We start from the raw sequence: 15,824 nt of genomic DNA on the forward strand, positions 1-15,824 counted from the left end.
GGTTATTGTCCTTCCTTTTGTTTATGTGATGAATCACATTGATTGATTTGCAAATATTGTACCAGCCTTGCCTCCCCAAAATAAATTTCACTTGATCATGATGTATGATTTTTTTCAGTACTTCTAGATCCGGTTTGCTAATATTTTGTTGAGGATTTTAGCATTTAAATTCATCAGGGATATTGGCCTATAGTATTCTTTCCTTGTGTTGTCTTTGCTTGGCTTTGGAATCAGAATTATGCTCGCCTCATGAAAGGAGCTTGGAAGTCTTCCCTCCTCTTGAATTTTTTGAAATAGCTTGAGAAGGATAGGAGTTAGTTCTTCTTTGAATGTTTGGTAAAATTTGCCTGTGAAGTCATCTGGCCCAGGGCTTTTGTTTGTTGGGAGTTTTTGATAACTCTTAATATCATTTGTTATAATTGGTCTATTTAGGTTTTCTGATTCTTCTAGATTGATTTTTGAAAGATTATATTTTTCAAGGAATTTGTCCATTTCACCTAGGCTGTCTATTTTTTTGGTATACAGTTCTTCATAATATTTTCTTACAATCCTTTGTATTTCTGCTGTGTCTATTGTTACTTCTCCACTCTCATTTCTAATTTTATTTATTTGAGTCCTTTCTCTTTTTTTCTTGATGAGTCTGGCTAAGGATTTATCGATCTTGTTTACTTTTGCAAAAAAACAGCTCTAGGTTTCATTGATCCTCTATATTCTTTTTTTAAGTCTCTATGTCATTTATATCTGCTCTGATCTTATTATTTTCTTTCTTGTACTTCCTCTAGGCTTTACTTGCTGTTCTTTTTCTAGTTCTTTTAGTTGCAGGATTAAGTTGTTTATTTGAGCTTTTTCTAGCTTCTTAAGTTATGCCTATAATGCTATGAACTTCTCTCTCAGGACTGTTTTTGCTCTGTCCCACAGATTTTGAGTTGTTGTATGCTCATTTTTATATGTTTCAAAGAAATTTTTTATTTCTTTCTTGATCTCATTGTTGACCCATTTGTTGTTTAATAACATGCTGTTTGGTTTCCAAGTGTTTGAGTGTTTTTAAGTTCTTTATTGTAGTTGATTTCTAGTTTCATGCTATTGTGATTTGAGAAGATGCTTGATATGATTTCAATCTTAAATTTGTTTAGACTTGTTTTATGCCCTAATATGTGGTCTATCCTAGAGAATGTACCATGCACACTTGAGAAGAATATATATTCTGCTGCTTTAGGGTGAAAGGTTATAAAGATATCTGTTAAATCTAGTTGATCTAGTGTGTTTCTTTTTTTTTTTTTTTTGTATTTTTCTGAAGCTGGAAACAGGGAGAGACAGACAGACAGACTCCCGCTTGCGCCCGACCGGGATCCACCCAGCATGCCCACCAGAGGCGACGCTCTGCCCACCAGGGGGTGATGCTCTGCCCCTCCGGGGCATCGCTCTGCCATGACCAGAGCCACTCTAGCACCTGGGGCAGAGACCAAGGAGCCATCCCCAGCACCCGGGCCATCTTTGCTCCAATGGAGCCTCGGCTGCGGGAGGGGAAGAGAGAGACAGAGAGGAAGGAGGGGGTGGGGGTGGAGAAGCAGATGGATGCTTCTCCTATGTGCCCTGGTCGGGAATCAAACCCGGGTCCCCCGCATGCCAGGCCGACGATCTACCGCTGAGCCAACCGGCCATGGCCCTAGTGTGTTTCTTAATCCTGCTGTTTCTTTGTTAATTTTCTTTTTGAGGACCTATCCAGTGATATTAGTGGAGTATTAAAATCTCCTACTACTACAATATTGCTGCTGATCTCTCCCTTTATGTTTATCAAAATCTACTTTATATATTTAGGTGCTCCTATATTAGGTGCATAGATATTTATAATGGTTATCTCTTCCTGTTGGATTGCTCCCTTTATCATCATGTAGTGTCCTTCTTTTTCCCTTACTATAGTCTTTGTTTTAAAGTTTATTTTGTCAGATATAAGTATTGCTACCCCAGCTTTTTTTTTATTTCTATTTGCATGAAATTTTTTTTCCATTCTTTTACTTCAGTCTATGTGTATCTTTTGTTTTGAGGTGGGTCTCCTGTAGACAGCATATTTACAGGTTCTGTTTTCTTATCCATTCAGCTTCCCTATGTATTTTGATTGGAGCATTTAATCCATTTACATTTAAGGTTATTATTGATTTGTAGTTGTTTATTGCCATTTTTTTCTTTAAATCTATATTCCTCTTTTACTATATATATATCCCCCCCCCCCCCAGTTTGTTCTGTCTACAGCCTCCATTTAACATTTCTGGCAGCATTGGATTGGTTGTGATGAATTCATTGAGTTGTTTTTTTGTTTGTTTGTTTTTGTTTTGTTTTTTGGTCTGGGAAGCTTTTTATTTCTCCTTCAATTTTAAATGTTAGTCTTGCTGGATCAAGAAGTCTTGGTTGTAAGTTCTTGTTCTGCATTACTTTAAATATTTCTTGCCAATCCTTTCTGGCCTCAAGTGTTTCTGTTGAGAAGTCGAATGTCATCCTTATGGATGTTTCTTTGTAGGTGATTGACTGTTTTTCTCTTAGAGCTTTTATATTCTTTCTTTATCTCTTAGCTTTGGTATTTTGATTATGATATGTCTTGGTGTGGGTCTCTTTTGGTTCTTTTTTAATGGGGTTCTCTCTGCTTCTTGAACTTGTGTGACTCTTTCCTGCATCAATTTAGGAAAATTTTCATCTATAATTTCTTCAAAGAGCTTCTCTAGTCCTTGTTCTTTCTCTTCTTCTTCAGGAACCCCTTTTATGCAGATACTATTTCTCTTCATGTTGTTACAGAGATCTCTTAGGGTTTCCTCGAACTTTTTGATTCTCTTTTCTTTTTGTTTTTCTGCTTCTGTATTTTCACTTATCTTGTCCTCTAAGTTGCTGATTTGATCCTCTGCTTCATCCAGCCTGCTTTTTGTTCCTTCTAGTGTTGTCTTCATTTCTGATATTCTGTTATTGTCATTTCTGTCTGGTTCTTTTTTTATGATTTCTGTGTCCTTTTTGATGCTTACAATTTCTTTATTGAGGTGTTCATTAAGTCCTTCCATTGTAGTTTAGAGATCCTTAAGCATCCTCACAATCATTATTTTATACTCTGCATCTGGTAATTTGATTACTTCTGATTCGTCCAGGACTTTTTCTGAGGACTTGCCTTGTGGAAGTGTATTATTTTTGCTTCTCTGCCTACCCATTATTCTCTGTATGACTTATAGGCTTCTTCCAGTTATAATCTCCTTACCTAGTAGAGCTTCTTTGAACACTGATTTGTTTGTTTTCTTCTCAGTTTTTGTAACTTGGTGGTAATCTTGTTACTGATCTCAGCAGAGCGTTTATTTGAAACTTTATCCAGGAATGTGATGGGTGTAACCTGAGACTCTGAAGGGTGAATCTGCCAGCTTCTTTCCAGGGGCAGGGTGCTTTCTCTGCTTCAGTGTGTGTGGGGGTGTATCTCAGATCTCCATGGAGACCTGAGTTACTTCCCTTCCTCCCCACTTCCTGTTTTCAGCTATGTCTTGTTGTGCTGACTGGAACTGGAGAGCTTTCTGGAGGTAGGTCAACCAGAACCACTTTAGGCTTGTGCTCTGTGGAGGGATAAACCCCTCCTCAGCTATGGCCACCTCTATACTAGATGAGTCAGCTTCTCATGTCATCCCATGCATTCCTCTGCCCCTGACCATCTGTCTCTCTCTCCCACTTTCCTTTTGAAAGACAAGCCAGACCTCTCAACACACCTCATTCCCAGGTCTCCAAGCAAGTGGCTGTGAGCAATATTTTCTACTCTTCTCCTTGTAATGAGAGCCTTTCTGAATCTCAACCTCACCCCCACTTCACTCCTGGAAGCAGGGGAGCTCCCACCATGCCCCACACTCCCTACCAGTTCGGTGTGTCTTCTTCTTTGCTCCTTGTTTTTTGAGACCTGTTCTTTTAGTCTAAAGTTGGTTTTTCACACTGATTGTTCCTAAATTAATTTGTAATCCAGTTTGGTGGTGTGAGTTGGGAGTCTGTGCATCTGCCTACTCTGCTGCCATCTTGGTATCTCCGAAACACATTTTTATTGTAACCTGGAAGTAAAGTTATTAGTGTATGTCTGCAGGGGGGAGGACCATGGCACACACTTTCCTGCAGCTTGCTCTCACACTCAGCATTTTTTGGCAGGTCATTCCATATCATGAAAAGGAGATCTATCACCTTCCTTTAATATCTGGGTCATATTGCATTGTATGGATCTCAAGAACAGATAGATCCATTTAAGTAAATATATCCTGAAATTGGACTTGTATTATTTGAAAGCATCAATAACTTTACAAGTCTTCAGCGGCCATTCTAAAAGTAGGGGACATGGGTTCATGTGTTTTCTTCTCCTAGATAAAAAAATCAATATCTTTGCCCCAACATTCTTCTTTAAATCCACAGAAAAACCTTGCTAATCCATCATGGAACTCTTCTCCAAATAATTCTGATGTGCCTTACCTATGGTAGTGCAATGGATGAAGCATAGACCTGGAGTGCTGAGGTCACTGGTTTAAAACCCCAGGTTTGCCCAGTCATGGCACACATAAGAAGCAAAGAATCCTAATGAGGCCTCAGAATCTTTATCAATAAAAGTCATAAGGCAGTCACTGCTAATAAATTAAAATGTATTAATGTATACCTTTATAGCAGGTATTCAACAACTGCTAAAAAGCCTCAAGATTTTTAGCTCAAGTTTCTTTCAAATATATAGCTCCAACTCTAATATTTCCCTTAAAATCTGCACTTACATCCTTCATAGAGGGATCTTTGCCTTCATTTTGGAAAGGAGGTAACTAACACATAAACTTTTCTATAAGTCAGTAATAAAGACAGCTGTGACCTAGTCAGTTTAAAACAACATGAAGTGGATTTTCATCTCAGACAAATGTAATTTATTTTAAGATGCAATTTTTTACATCCTGCTTTCTCTACATAAACGTAGAAGCCCAAATCATTTTCTTTTCAGTAAATCCATATGATTCTTTATTTTATCCCATTCCTATGAATTTCTATTCTCTATGTCAGAGGCACCAAAATTTTAAATCACAAATATTAATAAATTTAGCATCTTTAATAGCACCTCCACATAAAAAGCAAAATCTTGATATTTCTTCTAGATGACCAATGACATGTGTGTGAGTAACTACTTGATACTTACCAGAGGTGCTTATACACATAAATATAAAAAATGCCAAAGGTAGTTGTCCACGATGCATGTTTTAGGATTCTGCTTCAAAAGTTTTTCTGGAAAACAGAATAAAACAGGTTCAGATAAAACTTTCAAATAAAAGCATATCTTTTATTATGAACAAGGTTTATAAAAATCTTCTGGAACACAGAATTTTAAAAAATGGGCTCAGGAAATTTAGAGATCAGAATAAGTGGGAAGGGTGCATTGGGACTCATGCACTAGGTCTGACTATGTCATAAATAATCCCATGTTCTTATTCATCAATACATCTGATAAGGGGTTAATAACCAAAATTTATAAAGAACTTCTAAAACTTAACACCAGGAAGGTAAACAATCCAATTAAAAAATGGGCAAGCCTGACCAGGCAGTGGCGCAGTGGACAGAGCATTGAACTGGGATGCAGAGGACACCCTGAGGTCACTAGCTTGAGCGCGGGCTCACCTGGTTTGAGCAAAGCTCACCAACTTGGACCTAAGGTCACTGGCTTGAGCAAAGGGTTACTCGGTTTGCTGTGGCCCCTCGGTCAAGGCACATATGAGAAAGCAATCAATGAACAGCTAAGGTGTTGCAATGAAAAACTAATGATTGATGCTTCTCATCTCTCTTCATTCCTGTCTGTCTGTCTGTCCCTATCTATCCCTCTCTCTGACTCTCTCTGTAAAAAAAAAAATGGACAAAAGAACTGAATAGACACTTCTCCAAAGAGGACATACAGATGACTAATAGACATATGAAAAAATGTTCAATATCATTAATCATCAGAGAAATTCTAATTAAAGCCACAGTGAGACATCACCTCACACCTGTCAGAATGGCACTCATTAACAAATCAACACACTATAAGTGTTGGCAACAGTGTGGAGAAAAGGGAAGCCTCCTGTACTGATGGTGGGAATGCAGACTTATGTAGCCACTGTGGAGAACAGTATGGCATTTCCTCAAAAAAATTAAGAATAGAACTAACTGCCTTTTGACCCAGCTATCCCACTTTTAGGAATATATCCTAAGAATACAAAATTACTGATTCAAAAGAAGATATGCACTCCCATGTTTATTGCAGCTTTGTTTACAATAGTCAAGATCTGGTAACAGCCCAAGTGTCCATCAGTGGAGGTGTGGATTAAAATGCTGTTGTACATATACACAATGGAATACTACACAGCCAAGAAAAAGAAATAAATTTTACCTTTTGTGACAGCATGGAGGGACCTGGAGATTATTATGCTAAGTGAAATAAGCCAAGCAGAGAAAGACAAATATCATATGATCTCACTTACATGTGGAATCTAATGAACAAAGTGAACTGAGGAACAAAATAGAGGCAGAGATGGGGTCACAGGGAGCAGAGGGACAGCTGTTAGAGGAAAGAGAGATGAGAGGAGGGGATGGGAACAGAGAAGGGGAAGGAATTAGTGAAGTTATATATACATAAAACATAGATACAGATAACAGGACAGCAAATCTCAGAGGGAATAGGAGAGGGAGTTAGAGGGAAGGGGCATAAGAGGGGACATGGGGTTAGGGGGTGAGGGTGTTATATTGAGTGGGACACTTGAATCCATGTTAACACAATAAACTAAAATTAATTTTAAATTTTTAAAATAAGATAAAACTAATAATAATAATAATAATCTCATGTTCCTTTTGTACTAGACATCTAACTTTACTGGACTGAGGAAGCATAGCATCATCGAAGAAGCTTGATTTCTGGGGCATACATGCCTGGGATGGCATTTCAACTTGCACCTTGACAAGCTGTGCGACCTTGGGCAAGTTACTTGAAAGTCTCAGAGTCTGTTTGCTCATTTCAAAATGAAGCTGGTAAGAATAGCTATCTCCAAAATTACTGAATGACTAAAGTAGCTAATGTTTATGAAGACTTCCTGGGTGCATAGTAGCCTCACAGTCTAAAATAATTCTCTCATCAATTATAACTCACTTCCTATACTAAAAAAATAAAATAAAATAAAAAATAAAAGGAAAAAAAAAGAGTTAATGCTAAATTCTGGATGTAACTTAATGATGAAGCTGCCAAACTATTTTTTTTAGATCCTTTCTTCTTTATTTTATTTAGAAAATCAACTTTAAAAGGATGACATTGATCAATAAGAGTACATAGCCATGCCTGACCAGGTGGTGGCACAGTGGATAGAGCATCGGACTGGGACGCAGAGGACCCAGGTTCAAAACCCCATGGTCGCTGGCTTCAGTGCAGGTTTATCTGGCTTGAGTGTGGGTTCACCAGCTTGAGCAGGAGGTTGCTGGCTTGAGCATGGGATCATAGACATAACCTCATGATAACTGGCTTGAGCCCAAGGTCACTGTCTTGAGCAAGGGGTCACTCTCTCTGTTGTAGCCCCCCCCAATCAAGGCACATATGAGAACGCAATCAATGATCAACTAAAATGCCGCAACGAAGAATTGATGCTTCTCATCTCTCTCCTTTCTATTTTTTTTTTTTTTTTGTATTTTTCTGAAGTTGGAAACGAGGAGGCAGACAGACTCCTGCATGTGCCCGACCGGGATCCATCCGGCATGCCCACCAGGGGGCAATGCTCTGCCCATCTGGGGCCTTGCTCTGTTGCAACCAGAGCCATTCTAGCGCCTGAGGCAGAGGCCATGGAGCCATCCTCAGCACCCAGGCCCACTTTGCTTCAATGGAGTCTTGGCTGTGAGAGGGGAAGAGAGAAACAGAGAGGAAGGAGAGGGGGAGGGGTGGAGAAGCAGATGGGCACTTCTCCTGTGTGCCCTGGCCGGGAATCCAACCCAGGACTCCTGCACGCCAGGCCAATGTTCTACCACTGAGCCAACCGGCCAGGGCTCTCTACCTTCTTGTCTGTCTGTCCCGATCTGTCTGTTGGTCAAATAAGTTTGTAAATATGATATATATGTTTGCTCGCTTATAGTTTGCATTGGGTGTGAGGGACAGGCTGTAAGCAGGCAGGGTTGTTATAGCCTAAGGCTCAGTTTTAAGACCAATCTTTTCCCCACACCCTTGACTGTTGTATGATGTAGGGGGTGGTGCATTCTCATGAGGATTCCCATTATGCCTCAGATAAGTGACTTTGTATCAGAGACTTCCTTGTTGTATATTTGATTAAAGGTTTTGATTTCTATAGTATAAAATGGGGCAGAGGAGCCCATGCTGGAGGAGAGCAGAGAAAGGCCACGTAGAGGAGAGGAGAAGCAGCCAAGATGGTGGAGTGCTGAAGGAGAAGCCAGATTGTGCAGAGTTAGTGCAGAGAGAAGGAGATGGGGAACAAAGGTGCATAAGGCTGGTGAGGTAGAAACCTTTGATTCTAGGAAACTTGGATAAGTCAGTTGCTTTGGGAGCCCTGAATGTAAAGGGAAGTGCTTTTCCACTGTGTGTATTTCTTGCCTGCAGGGTGCAAGGTAGGATTAAAGTTAATGGCCCACCAGTCCTTGGCTCTATTGTTTCATTACCGTGGTGGCCGTGGATACTGGCTTTACTGTCCTTCTCTCTGTCTCACTCACTATCTCTGTCACAAAAAAAGAAGAAAAAGAGTACATAGCCAAACCATTTACATCAATCTTTATGAATAATACCATCAAGCATTTGATGTAATTTCCAGGAGATAATAATCAATAATATAAAGACAAAGGAGATAATAGGTATGTAAGGAAAGTACCAACTGTTCATAACAAAATTAGAAAATTTCTACGGTTTGAAATCAACCACTTCACACACACACACCCACACTTCGTTATTAACTATTTCCTCCCTTATTTAGGGTAGAATAAAAAGTGTTATTTCCTCTGGTTAAGATTGACACAGCCTTGTAACTAGCACTGTTGGGTTTTTTTGGTTTGGGTTCATTTTTTGTTTTTTGTTTTTTTTTAAGTTTTAAGGTCTACTAAGAGATAAAGTTATTATAAGATAACTCAACATTCTGATAATTTAACCCTAAGTTTCAATATAAAACATGTTAAGATTCCAGTATACAAATTAGCTGATATTTGCACCATTCTATGTATGTGTATATAAAGTTATTAATGTACTTATTATAGGTTTAAAAGATTAAGATATTAAATTATAAAATCATTTTTAAAAATATCATAAATATTTTAATTAAAAAATACTTGTAAGAGGATATATATACTAAATTTCTTACATATAGATATTTTGGAGATTCTTTTAGTGTTTTGTTTGATGTTTATATTATTTATTTTGCTTTTTTGTAATTATTTAAATTATTTCCTTTCTTTAAAGATTTTTCCTGATTTCTAAAGTAATATATGCTAATTATGAAACTTATATAAAATGAATATTAAAAAGAAAAAAATCAACATGTATCCTACATTATTTAGCATGTTTTCTTATACTTAGTTATTTTTTCAAATAACTAAGATGATGTTTAAATGATTTCCTATTAATAATTTCACAAATATTTTTGTCAACATAATTATAATTGTCACATAATAAATATTCTTTCATTTGGATAGATTATAATTTACAACATGTATTTTATTATAAAATAATCCCATAACCATCTTCTCATGTAAGGGAGTTTGGATCAGTTTTTAAAATATGGAATCTGGTGCCAGACTAGCTAGGTTTAAATTCTCACTGTACACTTTATCAGCTGAATAATGCTGGACAAGTTCTGTTCCTCAATTTATTTATCCATGAAAGAGAATAACAATACTACCTCCCACAGCTTGTGTGGCAGTTACATGAATTTCTGTTACAAAGTGTCTGGTAAACAATAAATATCACTTAAAGGTTGTTGTTATTATTTATCTATACTTCTTATTATGTTCTTGATGTTACTACATGGAAGCACAAAGATTATATTTTCAACATGATAAATTCATATTGCCAAACAACACTCCAGAAATCTTATAATTCATACTCTTTCAACAGTGTAAGATAATATCCACCTATCACATTCAAGTAAGTATTGAGAATTCTCATTCTTTAAATCTAATTAAGTATTCAAATTAGTATAATGCATCCCATGGTCTTCTTAATCTGCATTTCTATTGGTATAAAGAAACCAAAATATTAATCATATATTTTTTATCTATTTTTCTTTCCATGTTTGTGAACATGCTTTTATGACTTTTGTCTTGTTTTTAGATGTTTAGTGTTTTTTTACAACTTTTTATTTAGTTTACCTTTTATGGTAATTCTTCTTTTAATGTTTTAACATATGGAAGATTTTATATTTATGCAGTCAAGCTTATCATTCCTTTGATTTATTACTTTTCCATTATTTAACATTTAGGACATATCTTCCCCCTCAGTGATCAGATAAATGCTTATCTGTATTTTGTTTTTTTCATTTCTATGGCTTGATTGGCTTTTTTTTTCATTTAATTGTTTTTATCCATTAACATGTAATTTCCTTTTTTGGTATGCAGATCAAGTGAACTCCACATGTTCTCCTCAAGGAACTACTAATTTCTTTTCTATCATGAAGATAATAGTCCTGTCTTCCTTTTACAGAAAATTATTTATTTACTTATTTATTTATTTTTATTAAGTAAGAGGCGGGGAGGCAGAAAGACAGACTCCCACATGCACCCCAACTGGGATCCACCCAGCAAGCCGTCTATGGGTCAATGCTCTGTCCATCAGGGGCTGCTGCTCTTTTGCTTGGCAACCAAAATATTTTAGTGCCTGAGGAGAGGCTGTGAAGCCCAGGGCCTACTTGCTCGAACCATTTGAGCCATGGCTGCAAGAGAGCAAGAGAAATGGAGAGAAAGAGAGAGTTAAAGAGAGAGAAAGAGAAAGAGATAAGGTGGAGAAGTAGATGGTCACTTCTCCTGTGTGTCCTGACTGAATCGAACCCAGGACTTACACATGCCAGGCTGATACCCTACTGCTGAGCCAACCAGCCAGGGCCAGGAATTATTTTTAATCTTAAAGAAATTAAACACAGCATGTTTGCTCAAGTGCGGATACATATTAGCATGTGTGCCCATATACACACATACACACACACACTTCTGTCTCTACTCTCCTTCTCACATTGCTTGGTTTTTCTATTTGGTCTGCTTGCTTGTTTATTTGATGAATAAATGAAGGCATTAAATTAATAAAGGCAAAATATATGCATCTGGAAATCTTAGCTGAGCATCTGATCCATTATCATATCTGCATAATCTTCTTCCTATGAAATGGTTCTTAATCATAACACCTTGGAAAGTACATTTTAAGAACTGGTGTGAAATCTAAGGTCTCATTCTCACTTGGAGCGTAAAAAAACCATGATACCTGGATTCCACCCAGCCATCTAAAGTATTCCCAGCCTGGGTATTCCTTTCCTTTCAGAATTTTATTTATTCACTGTAGAGAGAGGAGAGAGAGAGAGAGAGAGAGAGAAGGGGGGGAGGAGCAGGAAGCATCAACTCCCATATGTGCCTTGACCAGGCAAGCCCAGGGTTTCAAACTGTTGACCTCAGAGTTCCAGGTCGAAGCTTTATCCATTCCATCACCACAGGCCAGACTCAGCTTGGGCATTTTGATATGTAAAGATCCTCTAAAAATTCTAATACACAGCCAAGGTAGAGAGATTAATCTTTACATGTAAAAGTAACTTTAAGATTCCTTAAAGAGCCCTGGCCGGTTGGCTCAGTGGTAGAGCGTCGGCCTGGCGTGCGGGGGACCTGGGTTTGATTCCGGCCAGGGCACATAGGAGAAGCGCCCATTTGCTTCTCCACCCCCACCCCCTCCTTCCTCTCTGTCTCTCTCTTCCCCTCCCGCAGCCAAGGCTCCATTGGAGCAAAGATGGCCCGGGCGCTGGGGATGGCTCCTTGGCCTCTGCCCCAGGCGCTAGAGTGGCTCTGGTTGCGGCAGAGCGACCCCCCCCGGAGGGGCAGAGCATCGCCCCCTGGTGGGCAGAGCTTCACCCCTGGTGGGCGTGCCAGGTAGATCCCGGTCGGGTGCATGTGGGAGTCTGTCTGACTGTCTCTCCCTGTTTCCAGCTTCAGAAAAATACAAAAAAAAAAAAAGATTCCTTAAAGATAAATGCTTAATAATATTGTAAGCATGTTGAATAAATATGCTTATATAGTTATGTATATATGTGTATGTAAATATGTAGGCATGTATGCACACGCACACACACGTGCACACAAAGAACACTCACAAATTTACCCTACATCACCAAATGACATGAAGTTTCCTCTAAATGAAAAAGTTCTTCAAAAATTGACTTAGGGTGATGGTCAGCTACAAGCTGATCACTCTCTTAGACCCCAAGTTAGTGCAGCCCAAAGCCCCTGCAGAGTGTCCTTATGGTCATCTCTTGAGCCCCTGTTTCTGTCCCACCACTCTTATGTATAGGCTCTACCCTGAACAATGTGACCACTTTCTAGAAAGAATAATTCACTGAAACTCATAGTTGTTAAGCCACTTCAAAGTTCTTTTTGATGAGGAACCTGATATTCAACCAAGTGAAATGATAAAGTCCAGACTACAGAAAGTTGCACCACTGACTCACACATAAATAGATGTAGATTGTCTCAATGTTAATCATTCTTATTAGCAAAATATAATTGAGCATCCCCTAAGATAAACTCTCTTGATGGAAATTATTAACCCAGTGATTATAAAAAATAATTCTTTCTCTACAGTGTTTGATGTATTATGTGGTTTACTCAGCCTTTGAAATTATAAGACAACCAAATGCAAAGAGTAGTAAATGACCTTGGACATATATACGCACGTACATACCTATGTGTGCATGAGTACACACATCCACACTAAAGAGACTTTTCTGCGGGATTAATGCGGGATTGAGTTTCTTATTTGTAAATCCAGGAAAACCACTGCTACTTCATAGACCTTGTCACACTAATGTTCATTGTTATCCTCATGCTTTCCCCAACTTCACTTAATGCATGCTAGTGCCGGTATCTGGACAAGCCTCCCCTCTTCTCACAGCTGCCAGGTCCCCTCAGTTCTTGCCACTTGGCTCAATTGCTGTTTTTCAAGGAAGTTCTTTAATGGCTACTGCCCAACAGCCTTCATCCAAACCTGTACCACACTGTCTTTCAATTACTCAGAGAGGCCCATCTTTACTCCTGCTCCATGGTGGCATCCCCAAAAGCAGAGACTCTTTCTTCCTATTGTGTGTTCCCAGACCAGTTGTTCATAGCCCTTACATGTCTATTTGTGCTGGAGGAGTGAGAGGGGGGTAGTCACACTATCCCAGAACCTGCATCAAGCTAGTTTCCCCAAATTTATATTCTCCCATCACATCCAAAGCCCTTAGGTTGAGAAATTATGTCCCGGATTTCAACATTGCAAAGCAAATGGGTGCATGCTGAGATCACAAGAATGGATCAAAGGAAGAGGGGAAATGAATACAATCATGTCAGTTGTCTCCATCTGGCTGGGATTCCCCAGTCAGGAGCCTAATAACTCTCATGCAACCTTTCAGGGGTTCTAACTCCTGGAGGCACCTTAGCTTAAAGGTGAAGATTTGGGATCAGGAAAATTTAGATCTGGAATCTCTCACCTACTAGCTGGATGCTCTAAGAGAAATGATTGAATTTTTCTTTATCAAGAATAATAATAGTGCTAACTTCATTTGGCCTTAGGAAGATTAAGTATAAACAATGCACCCAAATATTTTTACACAGTGTCAGACACAAATTAAGTGCTTAATAAATAAAAACTCTCACTTACTTTAGTTATTCTCACTCACACATACATATATACTAATATTTATTATAATAAACAATAGTATGATATACAATAACAGACATTATAGAATAGTATTGTTTCAGAGACTTAAACAATTTCATCTTTTTTACTGGGAAAGTGAAAACAGCTAAAATAAGTGAGAATTTTCATTTATTTAGCATTTAATTTGTGTCTGAAACTGTATGAGCACAATTAGGTGCATTATTTTTACTTAATCACTATTAATATGCTTAATAAAAAGAAGTGAACCAAAGGCTCAGTCATCTTTCCTAGGGCATCCAGCCTAAGTAATAGATCCCAGATTCACACTTAGATTTTTCTAATTCTCAAACCTTTTTGCCTATAGGCTAAGGTGCCTTCAGAAGTCAGAAGCCATGCCAGGTTACATGACAATTATCTGACAGAATTAACAGACTTAACAGCCATGACTCCAGGTTCATGACTGGGCAATCCTAGCCAGATGGAGACTCCTGACAATGACTGTATTCATTCGACCCTCTTCCTTGATCCATTCTTAAATTGATTTGATGTTCAGAATACTTGCCCAGCAGGCGGAAGAGAGTGGTGGGAGGGGGTACCGATGGCAGCGCTGTCCTTACCTTGGGACGAGTGTCACAGAAGCTGGGGCGGGGCGGCTGTCCTGCCTTCACACTGGTGGCAACGCAAGGGGCAGGAGTTGAAAAAGCAGGTGGGAAAAACAGTGGGTTGCCTCCCTAGCGCTGGGAACCGAGAGAGAGAGAGAGAGAGAGAGAGAGAGAGAGAGAGAGAGAGAGTCGCAAGGGTGTTTAGAGGGATGGTTGAACAAAGAACACAAACAGAAAGTACGAAGAAAGAAAAAGCCTCTGGCTGTGAAACGGTGGGGGATGGGTTAGGGCGCTGCTCTGGGTCTGGGGGTGCTGGAGCTGGGGTAAGGCTCGTGCATCTGCGAGCAGAGCCTGGGAGCGCGGGGCTTGGCAGCGCTGGGGCAGGATCGCGGCGGCGGAGCTGGAAAAGCTGGAGCTCCGCCCTGGTGCCGGTAGGCGCCCTGCTGGAGCTCCTGGGCTGTGGGTGATGGCCAGTGACCTGCAGGGCTGGGAGATGGCGTTGGTGGTGCGCTTGATTAGGCGTCTTTGAGGCCCAGTGCTGTGCGCACCATAGAGGGTGAGGAGGAGTCAGCCTGCACTCAGCCTGAGGGATGGGGATGCTCTGGGGAAGCACCTGAGAGGAGCGCAGATGTGTGGAGGTGAGAAGTCAAGGCCTATAAATTAATTAAAAAAATAGTTCCCCAATGTTAGAACTTTACTTTATGTCCCAAGGAAAATAGGAAGTCGTTTTGCAGATATTTCCCAGAGGCAGATGGTCTCAGAGGGGCCTGGCCCGGATGGTCTTGAAGATAAACCAACGACACCAAATAGGCCCACACTAATTGGACTTGTGTTAACATCAGAAGAACACGTGGGGAGGGGAGGCTGTCCTGCACTTTGTTACCATCTGCATAAACTTTACTCCTTGCATGGTTACTTACAACCAGTGGTGGGATTCAGCTGGTTACTGTTACATCCCAGGAGACAGGCCACAGCAGACACAAAGTAAATTTTATAAGTTTTATTGCAAACCTGCGCAGGGACTGCAGGCAACCCACGCCTCCAAAGAGACTGGAGCACTGCAGCCACAAGCTTCTAAAATGGCTCCTTTTTATACGGTGGCTATCTAGGATGAGCAAGCAAGCAACGTTTACAAGGGCGGGAGAGGTCGCATGCAGCATAGCAACGGGGGGGGGGGGGGTATAACTCAGTGGAGAATTTCAAACATAAACTTCTGATAAAGGTCTCTGACTCATAGCCTGTTTTTCTAAGAGTTAGACAGTACACTTCCTTGAACCTAACATTCCCCCATCTCTTTTGGGCATAAATCAAACCCTTGATTCTTCATCAGTGGGGAGAATGGTATTTATAGGCGAAACCTA

At 39.6% G+C, this 15,824-nt stretch overlaps 1 protein-coding gene across 2 annotated transcripts in view; it reads right to left on the bottom strand.

Annotated features, from left to right (window-relative positions):
- IL18R1 (interleukin 18 receptor 1) overlaps nt 1-14,920 on the bottom strand; it is a 52,261-nt gene extending 37,341 nt beyond the window's left edge. For both annotated transcript variants that reach the window (XM_066264867.1, XM_066264869.1), the window contains exons 1-2: nt 14,479-14,920; nt 5,168-5,253 (exon numbers count right to left, since the gene is read on the bottom strand). In XM_066264867.1, coding sequence (XP_066120964.1) covers nt 5,168-5,225 — 58 coding nt within the window. In that variant the 5' untranslated portion in view covers nt 5,226-5,253; nt 14,479-14,920. The remainder of the gene's footprint in view (nt 1-5,167; nt 5,254-14,478) is intronic.
- Nucleotides 14,921-15,824: the final 904 nt, after the last annotated feature.

This window comes from Saccopteryx bilineata, chromosome 3, assembly GCF_036850765.1.
Source record: "Saccopteryx bilineata isolate mSacBil1 chromosome 3, mSacBil1_pri_phased_curated, whole genome shotgun sequence".
Taxonomy (NCBI): domain Eukaryota; kingdom Metazoa; phylum Chordata; class Mammalia; order Chiroptera; family Emballonuridae; genus Saccopteryx; species Saccopteryx bilineata.